Here is a 13,818-nt window from a genome sequence, read left to right on the forward strand (position 1 = left end):
ATACTAGTCGACTAGCATATGACACCGAGGATAAGGGAGTCTCTTCTGACCCACCTTTCCTTTCTGTTTTTCCAAGCGAATTTTGCGTGAAGATCGATGGTTCTCAGATTCGGTCTCTTGTCAGAGTCAGACCCTGGTGCTGGTGCTCCCCTCGATATGTGACAAATATTGCTCGTTCTCCCTGAGCGAATTACCATTTGATATGTGCTTATAACATCATTATTACAAGTCAGCGTTCCCGTCCTGTAGTTGTTTATGACAACTAGCCTACATGTCGGTTTGTGTCTGAAGCTGAAAACACTGGATGGCGCCATAGTGGTGGTTGATTTCTTCACACCGGAAATTCTGTATATTGACTTCCCTTTTTTCAGATTCGCACAAAGACGTGAATGCATCTACAACGTTAAAAATGCTGCAGCTGAATGGATATCCAGTTTGAGCTATGCAATGTGCGAATAGGATACGCAAATACTTTCATAATGCATAGTTATTTTGGAGTTGAGGCTAATCGTTTTGGGAACATTATATTCAGTCAGTGGGCACACGTGTGTCATGAACCACATTATCGTGAACAAAAATAGTGGAATCCGTGGTTTGCTTTAAAATTAAAAGTCCCTCATTGCAACATGTAAACTGATACAAATAGTGGAATCATGACACAGACTAGATCATGCTTAACAAGGTTGTCAATGGCATGTTATATATACAACAAAATACAATAATTTGTTCATTTGAAAAAATAACAAATCAGTTGAAATTGCACTGTGGATGTATCAGACATCAGAATTGCATTGGGGCATATTTATACATTTATGTACTGAGTTTTCATCAATATTGGCGCCATACCTATGAGTCTTGGCACCCACAGAACACAACTGTGAAGAGTTTACACAAACATTAGCATTGTAGAGCTTATTGAATGACTTTAAATGTGGGAAATTAACTCACTATTGATGTTTGTTGAATTTAAATAACATTCCAATTTGGTTTAATATTCTAGTTCAAGTTTGGCATGATTAAATTATTTTTGAGTATGCAGCAGATGTAATGGGGGACTTTTATTTTGAAGTCAACCCGCAGATTCCACTATTGATGCTCAAGCTAATTTTGTTCACGACACACCACACATGGCCCGACATTCAATGGGCCAGCCTGCAAATTCCGATTTGTCAATACATCTTGCTGAGATGTCAGTCCACCATTCTGTCCTTGCCTAAATAAAAATTAAAATAACATTGATTGATGTCCAAATTCTGCGGCTGCCGAGATGAAGATTACGGACAGCGTGTTGCGAAGTTTTAGGGTTGCTAGGACATTCCGGGAGAATTCGCAGAAAGTCAACTGTGTGGACTACAGCTCGAACGGCGAGAGTGCAATATCTAGTAGCGACGACGACTCCATTGTTTTATATGACTGTCAGGAGGGAAAGTGAGCACAATTAATCTTGTTTCATCGGCTGCAGTTTGCATACAGTAACCTATACGTGCACAAAACTGTCTAGAAGACACATTTTCTATGTGTGGGGCCTGTTGTTTGGGAACTTCCCCGAGCTCAAGTCCCACATGGAGGTCGATTGTTCAAGTGGGCAAAAAAAAGGTGTCCGAAAATATAATAATTAATGTTGTATTACAATTATAATCCAAGGCTGGAAAATCATACACCCATCAAGGCATGGTTAATAATACTGTACAGTTTAAATACAAATAGTTTGCATAGAATGAATATTATTTTATTAGAAGAAAACAAACGGAAACACATTGCATTACATAACCACAACATGTATAACTTTTACATAAATTACTGTGAATGAGAGAGAATCAAACGAAGCTTTAATGTAACGTGTTGTCAAATTGTCTTGTGTCATCATGTCCCCTTCTGCCCACACCCCACTTCAGACCAATACGGACCCTGTACAGTAAGAAGTACGGAGTAGACCTAATCCGGTATACACATGGGGATGCCAACACAGTGGTCTACAGCTCCAACAAACTAGATGGTAGGAATTTCTAGAAGTTGAACAGCTCTAATGCTGCGTTTACACATGCAGCCCAATTATGATATTTTTTCCACCAGTTGGTCTTTTGACCAATCGCATATTTTTACAGCAAATCATTTTCAGGGCTGATCGGATTGGACAGAATACCAACGAGTGAAAAAAATATTAGAATTGGCCTGCCTGTGTAAACACAGCCTAATAAACAAAACGGTCAAGCCAACATGGTATGTTAGTGTGTGCAGTGTTTTCCCTGTATTTTATAAAGTGGGGCGCAAAGATGCTAAAAACATGATGGGCTGCTTCCATTAAATTAAATTAAACGTGTCTGTATCAGTTTTACAAAAGTATGACCTCACTCATGTCTTCTCTGTGACTCATCCAGATACCATCCGATACCTGTCTCTCACTGACAACAAGTACATTCGCTACTTCCCTGGGCACACTGATAGGTGAGACAACACTTTTGAGGGATTCATATACAGTTAATGGTTATTTGGGCACTAACATTGATTACACACTGTGTGGATGTTGTCAGGGTTGTTGCTCTCTCCATGTCACCGGTGGATGACACATTTATCTCTGGTTCCTTGGATATGACCATACGACTCTGGGACCTGCGCTCTCCAAACTGTCAGGTGAATAAGAGCAGCCTCTAGAAGCCACAATTCTTTCACTGTGCTCTTTAGATGAGCTTGGGAAAAGACATATCAATGTATTTTATATCATGTAACAGGCCTTGAAATGTGTGATTCTTTGTCTTAGGGTCTTACTAATCCTTTGGGGAAGCCTGTTTGCTCCTATGACCCCGAGGGCCTGATATTCGCTGCTGGGGTCGATTCTGAGGCGATTAAACTGTACGACCTCCGCTCCTTTGACAAGGTAACATTGAAAATGTGTGTGAAATGTATTAGTGTTTGTAATGTACTATTTGTTTATTATGTATGTACAGTGCCAGTGAAACGTTTGGACACCTACTCATTCATGTTCTACAGTGTAGAATAATAGTGAAGACATCAAAACTATGAAATAACACATGGAATCATGTAGTAACTGAAAAACTATTAAACAAATCAAAACCCTTTGCCTTGATGACAGCTTTGCACACTCTTGGCATTCTCTCAATCAGCTTCACCTGGAATGCTTTTCCAACAGTCTTGAAGAAGTACCCACATATGCTGAGCACTTGTTGGCTGCTTTTCCTTCACTCTGCAGTCCAACTCATCCCAAACCATCTCAATTGGGTTGAGGTTGGGTGATTGTGGAGGCCAGGTCATCTGATGCAGCACTCCATCACTCTTCTTCTGGGTCAAATAGCCCTTACACAGCCTGGAGGTGTGTTTTGGGTCATTGTCCAGTTGCAAAACATATGATAGTCCCACTAAGCGCAAATCAGATGGTATGGCTTATCGTTGCAGAATACTGTGGTACCCATGCTGGTTAAGTGTACCTTGAATTCTAAATAAATCACTGACAGTGTCACCAGCAAAGCACCATCACACCTCCTCCTCCATGCTTCATGGTGGGAACCACACATGTGGTGATCATCCGTACACCTACTCTGCGTCTCACAAAGACACGATGGTTGGAACCTAAAATTTGAAATGAGGACTCATCAGACCAAAGGACAGATTTCCACCAGTCTAATGTCCATTGCTCGTGTTTCTTGGCCTAAGCAAGTCTCTTCTTATTGGTGTCCTTCAGTAGTGGTTTCTTTGCAGCATTTCAACCATGAATGCCTGATTCACGCAGTCTTTTCTGAACAGTTGATACTGAGATGTGTCTGTTACTTGAACTCTGTGAAGCATTTATTTGGGCTGCAATTTCTGAGGCTGGTAACTCGAATGAACTTATCCTCTGCAGCAGTGGTAACTATGTGTCTTCCTTTCCTGTGGCAGTCCTCATGAGAGACAGTGTCATCATAGCGCTTGATGGTTTTTGCGACTGCACTTGAAGAAACTTTCAAAGTTCTTCAAATTTTCCGAATTCACTGACCTTCACGTCTTAAAGTAATGATGGACTGTCATTTCTCTTTGCTTATTTGAGCTGTTCTTGCCATAATACGGACCTTGTCTTTAACCAAATAGGGATATCTTCTGTATTCCACCTCTACCTTGTCACAAAACAACTGATTGGCTCAAACACATTAAGAAGGAAATAAATTCTACAAATTAACTTTTAACAAGGCACACCTGTTGAGAGAATGCCGAGAGTGTGCAAAGATGAGATGGATGCCGGAGGGGATGGCTGCCGTTTTATGGGCTCTTAACCAACCGTGCAATTATTTTTATTTTTTTCGCATTGTTTGTAACTTATTTTGTACATAATGTTGCTGCTACTGTCTCTTATGACCGAAAAGAGCTTCTGGACATCAGAACAGCGATTACTCACCTTGAACTGGACAAATAATCTTTCTTCAATGAGTTGGACGAGAGGGATTTACTCTAGACACCCGACAAGGTCCTCATCCGCATCATTCGCAGGAGAAAGAGACGGCGATATCGCAGAAGGAGATCGGGGTGCCTTGTGAGGATCCAGCGACGAGTGGCTAATCTGCCTTTACCATCGGTGCTATTGGCCAATGTACAATCGTTGGATAATAAAGTGGACAAACTACAAGCACGTATATCCTACCAACAGGACATTAAAAACTGTAATATCTTATGTTTCACAGAGTCGTGGCTGAACAACGACATGAATAACATACAGCTGGCGGGTTATACACTATCGGCAGGATAGAACAGCAGCCTCTGGTAAGACAAGGGGTGGCGTTCTATGTATATTCGTAAACAACAGCCGGTGCACGATATCTAAGGAAGTCTCAAGGTTTTGCTCGCCTGGGGTAGAGTAGATCATGATAAGCTGTAGACCACACTATCTACCAAGAGTTTTAATCTATATTCTTCATAGCTGTCTATTTACCACCACAAACCGATGCTGGCACAAAGACTGCACTGAGCTGTATATGACCATAAGAAAACAGTAAACCGCTCATCCAGAGGTGGCGCTCCTAGTGGCCGGGGACTTTAATGCAGGGGAACTAAAATCCGTTTGACCTCATTTCTACCAGCATGTTAAATGTGCAATCAGAGGGGAAAAAACTAGACCACCTTTACTCCGCACACAGAGACATGTACAAAGCTCTCACTCGCCCTCCATTTGGCAAATTTGACCATAATTCTATCCTCCTGATTCCTACTTACAAGCAAAAACTTAAGCAGGAAGCCCAAGTGACTCGGTCAATAAAAAAGTGGTCACATGAAGCAGATGCAAAACTACAGGACTGTTTTGCTAGCACAGACTGGAATATTTTCTGGGATTCTTCAGATGGCATTGAGGAGTACACTACACCAGTCACTGGCTTCATCAATAAGTGCATAAATGACATCGTCCCCACAGTGACTGTACGTACATACCCCAACCAGAAGCTATGGATTATAGGCAACATCCTCAGTGAGCTAAAGGGTAGAGCTTCCGATTTCAAGGAGCGGGACTCTAACCCGGAAGCTTATAAGAAATCCCGCTATGCCCTCCGATCAACCATCAAACAGGCAAAGCGTCAATACAGGACTAAGATCGAATCTTACTACATCGGCTCCAACGCTCGTCTTATGTGGCAGGGCTTGCAAACTATTACATGTTACAAAGGGAAGCACAGCCGCAAGCTGCCCAGTGATACGAGCCTACCAGACAAGCTAAATTACTTCTATACTCGCTTCGAGGCAAGTAATACTGAAACATGCATGAGAGCATCAGCTGTTCCGGACAACTGTGTGATCACATGCTCTGTAGCCAATGTAAGACCTTCAAACAGCTCAACATTCACAAGGCCGCAGGGCCAGAAGGATTACCAGGGCGCGTACTCCGAGTATGCGCTGACCAATTAGCAAGTGTCTTCACTGACATTTTTCAACCTCTCCCTGTCTGAGTCTGTAATACCAACATGTTTCAAGCAGATCACCATAGTCACTGTGCCCAAGAACACTAAGGTAACCTTCCCAAATGACTACCGACCCGTAGCACTCACGTCTGTAGCCATGAAGTGCTTTGAAAGGCTGGTCATGGCTCACATCAACACCATTATCCCAGAAACTCTAGACGCACTCCAATTTGCATACCACCCCAACAGATCTATTGCACTCCACACTGCCCTTTCACAGCTGGACAAAAGGAACACCTATGTGAGAACGCTATTCATTGACTACAGCTCAGCGTTCAACACCATAGTGCCCTCAAAGCTCATCACTAAGCAAAGGACTGATAAGAGAATTATGTTCTCCAGGTACATCACCCAATTTAATTATATTACTCTCAGTCTGCAAACCAGAATTTGTAAGATCCTGGTCGAATGAAACAGACGGAGGCCCAGCTAAATAGTCAAAGGTTTATTCACGGAACGTTCTGAAGTCAAGAATACAAATCAATTCATTTTATACTGACTTCTCACGCCCACACATACACACAAACATACGCACACACAAACATACGCACACACATACACACAAACATACGCACACACTGTCTGTCTCACTTCCCAGCCGACAGAGATAGTGACTTTGTCCTTGAGACGTACTCCCCGTTCTCTCCCAAAGCTCTAGTCAAGTTGGCACCAAGCTCAGACAGTCTGTGTTTAAAATACCATAAAGGCATATTGTTTTACCCTAATTCTGACTAGGACTACACATTTATTGATTATGATTTCATACATTCTAATCAATTCCATACAATTATATGTTTCAGGGCGGAATATTCTAATCATTCAATTAACAGACAATCCTCACCTATCAAGGGCCCTGGGACTAAACACCTTCCTCTGCAACTGGATCCTGGACTTCCTGACGGGTGGTAAGGGTAGGTAACAGCACATCTGCCACGCTGATCCTCAACACGGGGGCCCCTCGGGGGTGCGTGCTCAGTCCCCTCCTGTACTCCCTGTTCATCCACGACTGCATGGCCAGGCATGACTCCAACACCATCATTAAGTTTGCAGACGACACAACAGTGGTAGGCCAACGACGAGACCTGGCCAGGTGATGCCAGAATAACAACCTCTCCCTCAACGTGATCAAGACAAAGGAGATGATTGTGGACTACAGGAAAAGGAGGACCGAGCACGCCCTCATTCTCATCAATGGGGCTGCAGTGGAGCAGGTTGAGAGCTTCAAGTTCCTTGGTGTCCACATCACCAACCAACTAACATGGTCCAAGCACACCAAGACAGTCGTGAAGAGGGCATGACAAAACCTATTCCCCCTTAGGAGACTGAAAAGATTTGGCATGGATCCTCAGATCCTTAAAAAGTTCTTCAGCTGCACCATCGAGAGCACTGGTTGCATCACTGCCTGGTGTAGTAACTGCTATGCCTCCGACCGCAAGGCGCTACAGAGGGTAGTGTGTATGGCCCAGTAAATCACTGACCATTTACATTGCCCCCCCCTTTTGCGTTGCTGCTGCTCTCTGTTTATTATCTCTGCATAGTCACTTTAATAACTCTACCTACATGTACACATTATCTCAATTACCTCGACTAACCGGTGTCCCCGCACATTGACTCTGTACCGGTACCCCCTGTATATAGCCTCACTATTGTTATTTTACTGCTGCTCTTTAATTATTTGTTACTTTTATTTATTTCCTTTTTGTTGGTATTTTTTTTAACTGCATTGTTCGTTAAGGGCTTGTACTCAGCATTTCACTGTAAGGTCGACCTACACCTGTTGTACTCAGCATTTCACTGTAAGGTCGACCTACACCTGTTGTACTCAGCATTTCACTGTAAGGTCGACCTACACCTGTTGTACTCAGCATTTCACTGTAAGGTCGACCTACACCTGTTGTACTCAGCATTTCACTGTAAGGTCGACCTACACCTGTTGTACTCAGCATTTCACTGTAAGGTCGACCTACACCTGTTGTACTCAGCATTTCACTGTAAGGTCGACCTACACCTGTTGTACTCAGCATTTCACTGTAAGGTCGACCTACACCTGTTGTACTCAGCATTTCACTGTAAGGTCGACCTACACCTGTTGTACTCAGCATTTCACTGTAAGGTCTACCTACACCTGTTGTACTCAGCATTTCACTGTAAGGTCGACCTACACCTGTTGTACTCAGCATTTCACTGTAAGGTCGACCTACACCTGTTGTACTCAGCATTTCACTGTAAGGTCGACCTACACCTGTTGTACTCAGCATTTCACTGTAAGGTCGACCTACACCTGTTGTACTCAGCATTTCACTGTAAGGTCGACCTACACCTGTTGTACTCAGCATTTCACTGTAAGGTCGACCTACACCTGTTGTACTCAGCATTTCACTGTAAGGTCGACCTACACCTGTTGTACTCAGCATTTCACTGTAAGGTCTACCTACACCTGTTGTACTCAGCATTTCACTGTAAGGTCGACCTACACCTGTTGTACTCAGCATTTCACTGTAAGGTCGACCTACACCTGTTGTACTCAGCATTTCACTGTAAGGTCGACCTACACCTGTTGTATTTGGCGCATGTGACAAATACGATTTGATTTGAAGTGGTCATCAATCAAAGCAAAGGGCGGCTACTTTGAAGAGTCTCAAACATCAAATATATTTTGATTTGTTGAACACTTTTTGGGTTATTACACGATTCCATATGTGTTATTTCATAGTTTTGATGTAGAAAATAGTAAAATAAAGTAAAACCCTGGAATGAGTAGGTGTGTCCAAACTTTTGACTGGTAGTGTGTGTGTGTGGTTTTACCGTTACAAAATGTGTATGATGATCGCCCTCAGTTGTGAGTTGCCGTGGTGATGTCAATTTGTTGTTTACTTGTGTTCAGGGCCCATTCGCCTCCTTTGAGACTCTGTTTAGCCGTGTCTGTGAGTGGACTGGACTGAAGTTCAGTAGGGACGGGAAGCAGATTCTCATCTCTACCAACGGGGGTGCTATTCGGATCCTAGATGCCTTCAATGGATCCGTGCTGCACACTTTCTCAGTGAGAGAACCGTTACTACACTGCACTGATAGACTGGAAGTGCATATTCTTCACACACACATCTACGAGTATGCTTGTTAGCACCTTAATTGGGGAGAACGGGCTCATGGTAATGTCTTTAGCGAAGTTAGTGGAATGGTATCAAATACATCAAACACCTGGTTTCCATGTGTTCCCGCCATCATTATTAGCCAGTTCTCCGCTCAGCAGCATCCTGTGATGCACATAGCTGTGTCTAGTAAATACATAGTTGTTTTCGGACTGGCTGAATCAAACGTGTCTCCCCTGTGTGTTCTGTAGGGCTACAACAACAGTAAAGGCATTTCATTGGAGGCCTGCTTCACCCCAGACTCAGACTTTGTCATGATTGGTAAGCCCGACACCTCCAATTCCCAACATTAGGACTTACCAAACTAGGCTGTCTTACCCAGCCCTCCCTGATCCACCAAAGTCTGTCAGAACAACAACACAATTTCAAGTCTGAAGCACAAGCCAACCACCTCACCAACCACCTAACCCTCATGTTGTCCTTTATGCCCCAGGTTCAGAGGATGGGAGGGTCCATGTGTGGAGTACAGAGAGTGGGATGAAAATAGCTGTTCTGGACGGGAAGCATTCAGGACCAATCAACACACTGCAGTTTAACCCTAAATACATGACGTTTGCCAGCGCCTGCTCCAATATGGTGAGATACACACACACACTTTCATCAGCCTAAACACACCCACACAACCATGCTTAGACACGCATTCATTGTCTCTAATTTGACCCTGCCAAATTCTACCACATGCTCTCTCTCTCTTTCTCTCTTTGCAGGCGTTCTGGCTTCCCTGTGTAGGAGACTGATAAAGGTGTGGGACCACAGAGACAAACTGTCATCATCATTACCCAGGATGCCTTCTCATGTTGCTGAGTATACAGAGACCGAACACTACTCTAACGGCTCCATATGAAATTGTAGGCACATTAAGGCATTGGTGAAAGGGATTCCACTGACGATTAACCACGAGGAGAACTGTCACTCTGTAAACTGATTTATTTGCCAAATGGGGAAGGTTACATGAGGGAATCACTAGAGCTGTGGGAGACAGTAGTTATTGTCCACTGTGATAGGTGCTTGTTGAAAAGTTTTTATGAGTAGAGAATACCTGTGGTGTACTACTGACAAACACTTGTTTTTATATATTTCGTTTTTTTCAACTGTGATTCTGAGCAAGGTGCTACAATGTATTAATTAGCAGACAATTATGACCTTTTAACTTTTTAATACAGTGACAACTCCAATCAAGTATGCATTTTAACTGCGGAGACACGTTTTATTGGGAATTCAATATTTGTTTTATTTTGTACTGTTTATTCAGAAAGTATTAAAGTGTTTTATGTCTAATGCACTTAAACTGGTGTTTTTCATTGGTGAAAAAGATATGTGTGCGTGCACATACTGTACAGTGTACCTGTGGTAGAATAGGGGGGGCTCTGTTGAATAATGTATAGAACCTTGGGCTGTGTACTCCTGTTTCCTGTGTCCACAGGAAGACCTGTGTTTCCAGGGGTACCTGTGTCACGTGTCCTCCTGCTCCACCCCTGCACCTCTCACAGTAGCGGAGCAGGAGCTGCAGCGAATAAAAATCACAGAGGTAAAGCAAAGAGGTGTGTGTGTGCTAAATATCCACCAGTATATTATGTATTACCCATATATGATGTAGGCCAGTACTGTAAAATATTTGTTATACCTTTTGTATGATGGATAGTACATGTAGTCAGCCATATGGGGTTGCCTCTGTTGAAGGTTGAATGGGTAAGCTATGGTTCTTCTCTGTCTTTTCACGTGTGTATTTTGTGTCTTTGCGTGCGTCTGTGTGGGTATGCATGCCAACTGTTTCAGGTGTATGTGTGTGTGTCTGTATGTGTGCAAGTATGTTTGCAATGTGTGGATGTGTGTGAGAGAAAAGGGGGAGGTACGAGAGCGAGATATGCCCACAGGATGAGCATAGAAGGCTAAGCTACACTCCCAGCGGACGAGCAAAAGTTTGTCCCTCCCTCTCATCTATAATTCGGTACTGAAGACTTTTGAAGAGAGGCTTGCTCCCTAATGTTCCCTCTAAACTGTGTGCGGGCGCGCAGTAGCCCCAGGACTTCCTCGCAGCTCCCGGGGACTGGCGTGCAGAATAAATACTGGATCAGCCCATTGATAGAAGCACGAGATTGAATTTCACTCAACTTTCTAGAGTTTTACCTGTTAGTTAACACAATCAAAGTTTCCCTTTACTGGGGGAATTGTGATCGAATCAACGCAATATTAGACACTTTCAATGCAGATTTTTTTTATAGGCAGAAGGCATCGGAGTGGGATTCTATTGCATTGACACTCAAGACTACACAGACCGGTGCGACATAACCAATCAGAGCTGCATTAGGCCTATATGCAAATAGATCCTTGCCATATATGGATCTGTACTGTTTACTTTGAACTGGACTGTGTTTACAGCTGTGGTCATGAGTAGATGTGCTTGTTTTGAGATCAAAGCAAGAGCTGCATGTAGCCACATGTGCACATTTTGTTCATATCCTTTGCTAGTTAGTGACTCATTAGCCCAGTTAGAGAGGAGGGAGGGATTGCTTCCTACAAGAGCACAAAAAGCATACATTTCTAGACATCTTTGAAAAGATAGTTAGGTAAATACATTTTTTATGTCTTAAAGGGGCAGCTCACCAGCTGTATGGAGTTGATACGTTTCTGTTTGAGTTGCTTCAGAGAGCGTTTGGCCTCCTCCTGTAAAGGGAATGCCAGGCCCGTAAGAGTCTGGTGCCTTTTGTCCAAACCAAACTCCATTGTCACCTGTAGGGGGCAACATATAACCATATAGCACACATCAATAATGGATTTAATTAGACATAAACGTGGTGGTTATACACAACAAATCAATTAAAAAAAGAGATGCAGGTGAAAACCATATAAAATGTGTCTTGTGGCTTAAAGATCTTTCTTGGGCCACTATACCTATAACCGCACAAGGATGTCCCCGCACAAGGAGACTAGCTTGCTAGCCCTGGCCCGCTAGCTGTCTGAATCGTAGTGTCTCCAGCCAGCTTAGCTGCAGAGCCTCTAGTCCTGATAGCCTGCAGAGTTCTGTCATACTATCCAGGTCTGTGCCTAAACAATTTGAGCTTCTACTTCTAAAAATCCACCTTTCCAGAAACAAGTCTTTCACCTTTGCCGCTTGCTATATAGCATCCTCTGCCCCCAGCTGTGCCCTGGACACCGTATGTGAACTGATTGCCCACCTTCAGAGCTCGTGCTGCTAGGTGACCTAAACTGGGACGTGCTTAACACCCTAAGCTTGATCTAAACTAAACTAACCAAGATCTCAGCGATTACTGCCTCATTGCCTGCATCCGTAATGGGTCTGCGGTCAAATGACCACCCCTCATCACTTTCACATGCTCCCTAAAGCACTTCAGCGAGAAGGCCTTTCTGATTGACTTGGCCTGGGTATCCTGGAAGGATATTGGCCTCATCCCGTCAGTAGAGGATGCCTGGTTATTCTTTAAAAGTGCCTTCCTCGCCATCTTAAATAAGCATGCCCCATTCAAAAAATTTAGAACCAGGAACAGATATAGCCAGCCCTTGGTTCACTCCAGACCTGACTGCTCTTGCCCATCCTGTGGCGTACTGCACTAGCATCAAATACCCCCAGTGATATGCAACTTTTCAGTGAAGTTATGAACCAATATACACAGTCAGTTAGGAAAGCTAAGGCTAGCTTTTTCAAACAGAAATGTGCAACCTGTAGCACAAACTGTAACACTGTAAAGTCCATGGAGAATAAGAGCACCTCCTCCCAGCTGCCCACTGCACTGAGGCTAGGAAACACTGGCACCACCGATAAATCCACGATAATTGAGAATTTCAATTTTTTTCTACAGCTGGCCATGCTTTCCACCTGGCTACCCCTACCCCGGTCAACTGCCCTGCACCCCCCACAGCAACTCGCCCAAGCCTCCCCTGTTTCTCCTTCACCCAAATCCAGATAGCTGATGTTCTGAAAGAGCTGCAAAATCTGGACCCCTACAAATCAGCCGGGCTAGACAATCTGGACCCTCTCTTTCTAAAATGATCTGCTGAAATTGTTGCAACCCCTATTACTAGCCTGTTGGCTTTGGGGATGACCAGTGAAATATACCTGCTGGAGCGCATGCTACAGGTGGGTGTTGTTATGGTGACCAGTGAGCTGAGATAAGGCAGAGCTTTACCTAGCAAAGACTTATAGATGACCTGGAGCCAGTGGGTCTGGCGACGACTATGTAGCGAGGGCCAGCCGACGAGTGTATACAGGTCGCAGTGGTGGTTGGTATATGGGGCTTTGGTGACAAAACGGATGGCACTGTGATAGACTGCATCCAGTTTGCTGAGTAGAGTGTTGGAGGCTATTTTGTAAATGACATCGCCGAAGTCGAGGATCGGTAGGATAGTCAGTTTTATGAGGGTATGTTTGGCAGCATGAGTGAAGGATGCTTTGTTGCGAAATAGGAAGCCAAATCTAGATTTAATTTTGGATTGGAGATGCTTAATATGAGTCTGGAAGGAGAGTTTACAATCTAGCCAGACACCTAGGTATTTGTAGTTGTCCACATATTCTACGTTAGAACCGTCCAGAGTAGTGATGCTAGTCGGGCGGGCAGGTGCGCCGGGATTGGGGTAGCCAGGTGGCAAGAATGGTCAGCCATAGAAAAATGCTTATTGAAATTCTCGATTATCATGGATTTATCGGTGGTGACAATGTTTCCTAGCCTCAGTGCAGTGGGCAGCTGAGAGGAGGTGCTCTTATTCTCTGATCGTTTGAT

General features: G+C 43.7%; 1 protein-coding gene across 1 annotated transcript; it reads left to right on the top strand.

The window, feature by feature from the left end:
* Nucleotides 1–1,088: 1,088 nt before the first annotated feature.
* On the top strand, nucleotides 1,089–10,364 carry LOC139370836 (WD repeat-containing protein 82-like). The gene is made up of 9 exons (XM_071110647.1): nucleotides 1,089–1,428; nucleotides 1,896–1,996; nucleotides 2,379–2,445; nucleotides 2,532–2,631; nucleotides 2,759–2,875; nucleotides 8,818–8,973; nucleotides 9,274–9,343; nucleotides 9,516–9,658; nucleotides 9,790–10,364. The coding sequence occupies exons 1-9, from the start codon at nucleotides 1,268–1,270 to the stop codon at nucleotides 9,817–9,819; spliced, it is 945 nt and encodes a 314-aa protein (XP_070966748.1). The 5' UTR covers nucleotides 1,089–1,267; the 3' UTR covers nucleotides 9,820–10,364.
* The last annotated feature ends 3,454 nt before the right edge of the window (nucleotides 10,365–13,818 follow it).

This window comes from Oncorhynchus clarkii, chromosome 17 (genome assembly GCF_045791955.1).
Source record: "Oncorhynchus clarkii lewisi isolate Uvic-CL-2024 chromosome 17, UVic_Ocla_1.0, whole genome shotgun sequence".
Taxonomy (NCBI): domain Eukaryota; kingdom Metazoa; phylum Chordata; class Actinopteri; order Salmoniformes; family Salmonidae; genus Oncorhynchus; species Oncorhynchus clarkii.